The sequence below is a fragment of the Callorhinchus milii genome, unplaced genomic scaffold, assembly GCF_018977255.1.
Source record: "Callorhinchus milii isolate IMCB2004 unplaced genomic scaffold, IMCB_Cmil_1.0 Scaffold9, whole genome shotgun sequence".
Classification (NCBI taxonomy): Eukaryota; Metazoa; Chordata; class Chondrichthyes; order Chimaeriformes; family Callorhinchidae; genus Callorhinchus; species Callorhinchus milii.
This window is the reverse complement of record NW_024704750.1, coordinates 16,164,019-16,173,420: the sequence shown is the minus strand read 5'-3', so window position 1 is coordinate 16,173,420 and position 9,402 is coordinate 16,164,019. Positions and strand designations below refer to the sequence as shown.

Sequence of the window (9,402 nt, the reverse complement as noted above, 5' to 3'; positions counted from 1 at the left end):
AGTATGTGGAGGATTCCAGTTTTGCTTTGTGTTTGCCGAGTAATTCAGGACAACATTCTGGCAAAAAACAGAGCCTGAATAATAGGTTCCTTGTTGCAGTGAATAGTGCACTGACTAAAGAGCTCTCATTAATACTCATAGCCATGAACCTAAAACAAAGTATGACAAACAGAGAGTTCTTCAAAACTGCTGTATTTTGTAGAAGCGTACTGTTAACTGTAATCAACTGGCTTGAGCTTACCGAAGCTTATAGCATGTAAAAGTATGTCCAAATCTTAACAATATTCTTGTTTGTTTGCTGATACAAGTAACATATACTGGAATACTGTACCACAAGTACTGGCATCTCACCAATTAATCATTTTCTGGTTTGTTTCTGATCTGAGGAAATCTGAAGATCCACAAGGGACAAACTAAGAGCTGAACCAGTCAATGAAAATGAACTCTACCTATGAAGAAGATCTGTCCAAGACCAGCTGGAACACATTCCCAGATGGCAACATGACACCAGCCTTAAATGTGACTTTGGATTGGATGGGAGGACCAACTGGAAAGATTATAGATCAAGCCATTAACATAATTTCCTCCCTTGTTTTGTGCCTTACCATGGTGTCTCTAGGATGCACCATGGAGCTATCAAAAATCAAGAGCCATGTGTTGAAACCAAAGGGGGTGCTGATTGCTATGTTCGCCCAGTATGGGATCATGCCCTTGACAGCTTTTGGACTCACCAAGCTCTTCAGGCTATCTTCCATCGAATCACTGGCCGTTCTCATCTGTGGTTGCTGTCCTGGTGGAACGCTCTCTAATATCTTGTCGCTAGCACTGGATGGAGACATGAACCTCAGGTAGGAGACAATTCCCAATCAGTCAGTCAGTAGAACTGAGTTTAAGCTTCTTAACCTTAAACCTTATTTGTTTACAAACACGTGGCGAGTTAATGTCAACCTTTCAAAAATTAAAACTTTTCCAAATGAATTTTTTGCCCCTCCCCCAAAAGTTGCCAATACATTGCCAGTATCGCATTCAAAAGACTTCTTCAAATCAGACACTAAATAATAGTTTATCATATACCACAAGACTGAATAGAGGAATAGTAGTAAATCCCATTATAATGATGTAGTGAAAAGTTTGCCGTTTTTAGCAGTCGGTGTATGATAGATCATAGGTTGAGCAGGAGTGCTAGTTGACTATAACTATGTACAGTTCTTACATTTTACTTAAATAATAATCTGGTCACTCAATTCACGACTCTTTGTGGTACACCACTGTGCCCAATTGGATGACACGTTTGGCACGCAAGGTATACAGTCAATCCTCTTTACAGTGTATTCTGTGAAGGGCTTTGAGGAGTTTTAATGACGTGATAAGGCACTATGTCAAACGTAAGATTTATTATTGTTCAAATCCTGTCCTTGCTCAGTGTGCACACACCAGAGGACAGTGGATAGCAATCAAGAGCAAAGAACCCTGGCTGATCCTTTGCCTTCCCTAGGACAGGGGTGTCCAAGGACTCTAATGCATCTATCACCCGGCCAGTTGAGATCAACTAAATTAGCACAGATTTGCAATTGAATCAGGGATCTTCCTTAAAGCTTTGTGTCACACTGGGCATTGATTGCATTCATCAACTGAGCATTTGGTGAGGGCTGAAATATGTTTACAAAAACAGAATTTACAATCCTTTTATTTTATTTGTGTCCTATTTTATTTTGTAATACTCACTCCTATTAACTTAACTACTGTAGCTGTTTAGTTCTTGCAAAGACAATAGTTTTCTCGCCTACAGTTTACAGCTCAATACACACAGTCACCTCTGGTTGCAATAATTGACCAAATTGCAGCAAGTTGATGTGATAACAGCATGAAACCCTTTAGAATTTGTAAATGTTCCATTACAATTAAATGCATGAAATAAAGCATGCAGCAGAAAATTACTGAGCTGTCACAGGTGAGTCAGAAGCTCATTTAACTGGAATCGATTCTTTTAACACCACCACAAAGAAAAACCATGACTTTCTTATTCACTTTTTCAAAAGGTCACATCATTGCTGCAAATACAAAATATAGCGTTACTGGAAAGAATTATGTGGGAAAAAGTCTTGTATATCACCTCTTCTTGTAACATTTCAAGTTGTCCATAGCATTCGATTAAATCCTTATTATTAATAATAACTTTTGCATTCGATATAGCCCCTTTCATGGCATGAGGCCATCTCAAAGCTCTTCACAAGGTTTACTATAAAGTGTAGTGATTGGGTATTTCATAGATGAAGCAGCAGCCAATTTGTGTAGATCAATGTCCCACAAAAAGCCATGAAGTGAGTAACCAATTTTATCTGGGGTATTGTTGGCTGGAACACTCCCTTTTCTAGTAAGCAAACTAGATATTTTGCTGTTGATGAGCTGTCAGTAAAGAGTGAACCAAGAGGCCTGTACCCTGACTGGTTTAGTCCTCTATCTTCCCAAAGGACTGAAGCAAGCTACAGCAGTCTTTCCAGCCACCAACTCATCATGGACCAAAATTAAATCCTGTGTCTAGTCTCTATTGCATTTACCTTTCTATGGACCCGGCAAGTCCATGCGATGGCAAGTTTTGCATGTTTAGCTAGTTAAACTCCCGCAATACCCCCAATACGCACTTTGGGATCCCCAAGCCCTTGGCTCTTGCAAACCTGTGCCTAATGTGTGTCAGACTGGCTCAGAAAACTATTGCTTCCATGTCAGAAGGCTGTGGATTCAAATCTCATGTTGGGACTTGAACTCACGTAGTGTAAGGTGACACTCCGATGCAGTGTTGGGTGGGGTTCATTGTTGGAGGTGCCATTCTTCAGTTGAGATGTCTGCCCATTCATGTGGGCGCTATACGAAATGCAAGGATTATTATTCATTTTGTCAGAACTAGGTGTGTTCTTCCAACGAGAGAGTGCACATTTCCATGACAGGGAAATTTCCACGTTAGATGGTATGTATAATGTAAAGTTCTTAGTCTAGTTTGTGTCCTCTTAAGCAAGGTGATGGGCTTCCGGATGTGTCATTGACCAGGCTGACCAAATATCACAGCCGAGCCCAATCCAGTCCTTGCCGACAGTTGCACAAACTGCACAGTTGAGATCAGGAGTGAGATTCCTTACAGTGCTCACATCGCCACCCAGTGGAGTCTAGGAATATTATTTTTAAGTCAACAAAATCTAAATGTTCCTCCATTTTCCAAGTTTTCTCATAGAAAACCTCATTTGGATAACAATTACAGCATTTAATGTTTGATTGCTCATTTCACCGTGAACTTAAAACACGTTCTCTAACATATAAGCAGCGCTGAATGTAAAAATGGGGACAATACGCTAACCTCCCAAATGACAGAATAAAAGGTTCCCAATAAATTTATTCAACAAGATTCAGCCCCTTTATATCTTCATTACAGATAGAGGTTCAGTTCTGTTGGTAGAATTAGTATCATAGTGACTTTTACCAAATTAACTTTGCATGGGCTTTATTGAACATTTTCTAATGGTATCTTTTTCGTTCTTGTAGTATTGCGATGACCACGTTTTCTACAGTGCTGGCCTTGGGAATGATGCCTCTGCTTCTCTACCTATACTGTAAAGGCATGTCATTCATTCATAAGGTCCCATATAAAGGAATCACCATTACCCTGGCTTTAATACTCATTCCTTGTGGCTTTGGCATCTTCCTCAATTACAAGTTTCCGAAGCACTCAAAGACTATTACTAAAGTAAGATGCTTGTCAGAACTGTGCCATTCTCGAGCCTCAGTTTATTTTCTATGGGTCAATAGAGACAAACATGAGCTTATTTTTGTCATAGCTCAATTACTTAAATTAATTTGATCTGATGGTATATTCTCAAAGCTTTTTTTGTATATCTAAGGGGATGGGAAATAGAAGTTAGAAAAATACAGAATGCTGATATCCTAATCTTTTCAGAGTCAATGTTTGTATTTCCCTCACCTCCGTAACATTGCCTAACTCCGCCACTACCTCACCCCTCAGGCCTCTAAAACTCTTGTTCATGCCTTCATCACCTCCAGGCTCGACTATGCAAACGCCCTACTTGTCGACCTTCCCAACTCCTCCCTCCACAGGCTGCAGATAATCCAGAACTCTTGCAGCCCGAGTCCTCTCCCGCACAAAACTCCGTGACCCCATCTCCCCCACTCTCGCCCGACTCCATTGGCTCCCTATCCTTTAGAGGATCCAGTTCAAGATCCTGGTCCTCATATACAAAACCCTCCATGGCCTCGCCCCACCCTACATCTGCGACCTCCTAACCCCCTACCAACCTGCCCGTTCCCTCTGCTCAGCCGGCTTCGGCCTGTTCCACACCCCCCGAGCCACTCTGCCCCCAAACTCTGGAATTCCATCCCCCAGTCACTCCGCCTCCTTAGCCTCCTTCAAGTTCTGCCTCAAGACCCTCCTCTTCGACCATGCCATCGGCCACCCCCTTTCCCCTCCCTTCCCTCGACCCCAGCTCGGGTCTGAAATGCTGTACTCTGTCAGCGCCTTGGAACGTCCTCTCGACGTGAAAAGAGCTATACAAATGTAATCTTGTTGTTGTGTTGGGATATCATTTTGAGCTCCCCCGAAGGCATAGCAGATACTGCCCTGGAGAGCCCCAAGTATGTTTCATCTCATTGGAATAGGAGTAAGTCATTTAGCCCCTCGAGCCTATTCTCCCATTCTATTAGATCATGGCTGATTTGTACCTCAACTCCAAATATCGCCTTTGCCCTACATCCCTTGATATCCTTGCCTAACAAAACATTATTCACCTCAGTCTTGAAAACTTGAACGGATCCAGCATCCATGGTCTTTTAGGGGAGAGAGTTCCAGATTTCCACTACTCTTTGTTTGAAAAAATGCTTCCCGATTTCACTCATAAATGGGCTAGCTCTAATTTTAAGATTATGTGTAGCTTATTCTGGATTCTCCCACCACAGGAAATAGTTTCTGTCTCCAGGCTATTTTATCTAGGGGCTCAAAATTAGAGGCAGTGGAATTCACACAAACTCACATTTAAGGGTCTGGATCTCTCCTCACTAGCTTTAAAGTATCAAGCTACTCGGGTTGAGCTACAACTGCAACCCATGGTTTCTTTGCTTGTAAGTTTAATAGTAATATCACCTATATTTTTATTTCAAGGTTGGACTGCTAATTGTCCTCCTCTTGGTCGTAATAATTGGTGTTCTATCAGGGATATCAAATAGGATCTCTCTCTGGTCGCTCGTCTCCGCACAACTAATGGGCACCTCAGCACTGATGCCCATGATTGGATACAGTTTAGGATACATCCTCTCAAGTTTATTCAGGTTATCTGAAAGGTAAGGACTATAATAAGTTTTTCATTCTCAGTTGGAATACTAACAATTTTACTTTCGTTCAGGATTAATTGTGTTTTTCCCCCGTCTTCTGTAACATCATTCATGGAATAAAAGGTGAAATGCATGACTTTAAGCAGGCATGAATTAGTGACCAACATGTCTTGCTTATCAATTAGATCTTGAAGGTGTTTAGACATGAGCTCAAGCCAAACCCCAATTGGTATGGTGGCCCTTTGGGACCAGTATGTAAAACTTAACAATAATAATCCTTACATTTGGTTTTGGCCTTTCATTTGGGAGGACGTCCCAAAGCCTGTGGGACCCCGCTGTGCACAATTGGCTGTCGCCAACAAAATATACAGTCAATTCACTCTATAGTACACTCTGTGGCGTTTTGAGATGTTTCAACGACATGATAAGGCACTATATAAAATGCAAGGATTATTATTCATAGAATACGCTCAGTAAGTTATCTTTGTTATTTTTATCATGCAACATCATCTAGAAATATTATTATTTCATGATCTCTTCTCAAATATTTTGCAGATGCAAACGAACAATATCTATGGAAACTGGATGCCAAAATGTTCAACTGTGCACTACCATCCTGAAAGTCACTTTTCCTCCCGAGGATATTGGCATTCTTTACTTATTTCCATTAATCTTTCTATTATTTCAAATTACAGAAGCATTTATTTTCATAGTAATCTATCGGGCCTATGAAAGAATAAAGAAATCTGCTGGAAAAATGTAAGTTTTACTGTCATTTACTGTCCTAAATTATGTGACTCATATGCAAGTCCTATTGATGGGTAGACTCACCAGTTGGTGGTGTACTGAACCTACGGACCAAGTATGGTCTTGGGTTCAATGCTGAACTCTCCTGAGGTAGCTACTGTCAGCTCTGCTAACCAAGGTGTCAGTGTAGCTTTATGTGTTTGTTGGATGCAAACAACCAAGACAATATCAGGTATCAAGGTATGTTGAGAAAAGTGTAATTAATTTTGTCCACAAAATACAGTCACTCCACTTTACAGTGGATCCTGTGAGACGCTTTAAGATATCTCAATGACGTGATAAGGTGCTATATCAAATGCAAGGATTATTATTTGTAGTAAAGGGTAAGGAAATCATGTTTGCTCTTTGGGAAAAGTGGCTTGAACATGACCTCACTGTGTTTTCCAAATCCTGACAAAGTTTATTTAGCCAAATTGTTCTCCGCAGCAGAGTCCAAATGTCAACATCACAAGTTAAAAATGAGGAAAGTCGGAAAATAAGTTGCTTTACACAGAGAATAAACTTGTGTAATAAGATACCAGTCAAGGCCATTGCGGTGGAGAAATGAGTTAAGGTCCAACTGCATGTCACCCAGAGAGAGGGAAATTATGAAGTTTGGCTGTTTGAGATCAATCAAAAAGGGACAAGATTGGTGACACTCGTCTTATGTTTCTGTTCTTAAAAGCTGTTAGGAATATTTGTTGATAACGGATAATTTGTTCCTTGGCATCACAAAACTAGCCCACAAAATATAGCTACAAGTGAACAAATTACAACAATTTGACTGGAGCCAAATGAGTTGCGAAAAATTCAGACATGACTGAAAATAATTTTTGATGCTTGTTTCAGGTTCCAGTGTATCTATGTACCCGTCCAGAACACCGTGGAACACGTTACACTTTCTGAATCCGAGAATCCTAACTCTGCAATGTTCTTTAACAAAACCGAGTCTTCCATAAGGATTCATAGAAGACAGTAAATGACACATTGTTCACTGTCATTGTAGCTTTTAACATTATTCATAACATACCTCTCAACATTAACACCCAGTTAACTTGGCTCCTGTGTGAATGGGGCTCGAACTTTTGTATTGAGAAATGAAAGTTTTAGAGGCTAATGATTTCCTCATAGATTGGTCATTCACTTCATTTGTAGTATTCCTGTAGCTTCCTAGTATTCTTATTTTTCTCTGCTTACATTCCTCTCACTAAAGCTACGGCTGGTGATGGGGTATTGCTGTATCCTTGCATTTGATATATTCGATATAATGTCAACGTTTTGGGTCCACAACCCTTGTCAGAACTGAATGGTTCTGACGAAGGGTCGCAGACCCAAAACGTTGACTCACTTTCCTTTCATAGATGCTCCCTGAGTGTTCCCAGTGACTTGTTTTTGTTGTCGCAGGATTTACTTTAAGGTTTACTAACCATATATGTGTAGGCTATTATGGCATCCAGTTTTTGAGCATAGCAATGTCCTACAAGTCATTAGGCGAATAACCACTTTTTTTTAATCTATATTGAGTTGTCAGTCTAGACTGTGTTCAAAGTTTCAACTTGGGGATTGAACCAAAATCTTTCGGCTCAAAGCTAAAAGTGCTATCGACTGAGCCAGGCTGACACATAAGAGTAGCCCTCCAGCACCTCACTGAAGTGCATTAATTATGTCTTGTGAGCTAGATGTGATGATCATTGAGCTATTTGACAGTAAAGCATTGCAGCTGAGTCTGATCCTGTTCTTACCTGTTGTTCACACCTGCACTTCCAACAGAAGTTAATGAATAGTGATGATGAATTGGAATGCATTAATTCACTCTCTCCATACTTAAGGGTGCTGATACCATGGCTCTCAATTCTTTTGGCTTACAGCAACCCCAATAAACAGCTGAGCAGAACTCCCACCATGCCAATAACTTCATTTTTATGTTCTTCAAAGAAATTTGGGCATTGGAAGCAAGTAGAACTTCCAGTTTGTACTCTAACCAAGTTGTCCTGAAAGCAATGGAGGCTGCAGGTAAACCTTATGTGTGCAAGATTTTTAAGCTCTGAAATTTTTTTCAAAAGTATAAAAATGCAAGGTATTATTTTAGATCATTAGTAACTAATTAATTGCATAAAAATTCCATTGGTAGTCATAAATGGGCATCTGATAGTAACTGATTAACCATGTCTAACATCCCTGAGTTATGTTTTCTATTTGTAACTTTTGATGTTGCGATGACAGGGGTTAAACATTGACATAAACTGTATAAAAACAATGCCCTGTAAATTGCTATTTCGCAATTGTGTAATGTGTTGTCCTTTAACATTTGTTTTGGAGACTATTATAGATTAAATGTTTGATACCAGTATGGTAACTTCATTTCTCATTCTGCTCCCTGGCAATGGTGAGTGAATTGTACCAATCATTGAACCATAATTTAACTGAATGAATCTCACTGCCTGTACAGGAAATCTAATGTCACACCTGACAAAAGTACTCTGATCCAACAAATCGTTACCTGCAACATTACCTTTCACCCACAAAATATATTCTGTGAAGTGCTTTGAGACGTCTCACAGACGAGATAAGGTGCTATATCAAACGCAAGGATTATGTTTTTTTATTATTATTAAGGTTCATCTCGATACTTGCCTTTCTGACCACGCTTTTGGTTATTTTTCCCCTCCCCACCACCTTCAGCTTCCACCCCCAGCTTGGATGCCCAGCTGTGAAAGTTTCACATTCGGTTTGTTCTCGCATGAAAAATAAGTAAATGTAGATTGTATTGAAATTGCAGAAAGTTGGCACTCATCCAGGCCGGATCTGATAAACAAAAGAGTTCAGCTTGTGTGTTGAAGCAAGATATGGGAGGTAAAAAAAATTATGCAAGTTAAAATGCAAGCAATGAGTTTTTGGAAGGCTGAATAATCTTTTTCATCCCAACTTTTATTTATGATGCCTTTTCCCCTCTTGTTAAGATAGCTGTGGTTGATTTGTTCCACTTTGTGTTCACACATTTGTTAAATTTTGATCCCGAGTCTGTTTCACATGGAGATGAATTCTAAAGCTTATTTTTATGAAGGGTTTGGTAGCAAAAGATGATGGTAATAGTCAGTAGAGCCCTTTGACAGATTAGGTATTTTTTCTAATGTAGGGTAAAAAGATAAACAAAATATGAGTGACCAGATCTTCTGAGTAGTCACAATAGAAAGTTAAAAACATTGACTACAGTTCAAAACCATTTCCTAGCATGAATAATTCAAGTGAGAATTCTAACTAAATGTGGGCATTTGGGAACCAAGA

The 9,402-nt window shown here is 39.8% G+C and overlaps 1 protein-coding gene across 1 annotated transcript; it reads left to right on the top strand.

Annotated features, from left to right (window-relative positions):
- The first annotated feature begins 232 nt into the window (after positions 1 to 232).
- Positions 233 to 8,292, top strand: slc10a1 (solute carrier family 10 member 1). Its single transcript, XM_007893274.2, has 6 exons — positions 233 to 848; positions 3,535 to 3,736; positions 5,162 to 5,340; positions 5,887 to 6,090; positions 6,967 to 7,092; positions 7,986 to 8,292. Exons 1-6 carry the CDS (start codon positions 433 to 435, stop codon positions 8,110 to 8,112), a joined length of 1,254 nt encoding a protein of 417 aa, XP_007891465.2. The 5' UTR covers positions 233 to 432; the 3' UTR covers positions 8,113 to 8,292.
- Positions 8,293 to 9,402: the final 1,110 nt, after the last annotated feature.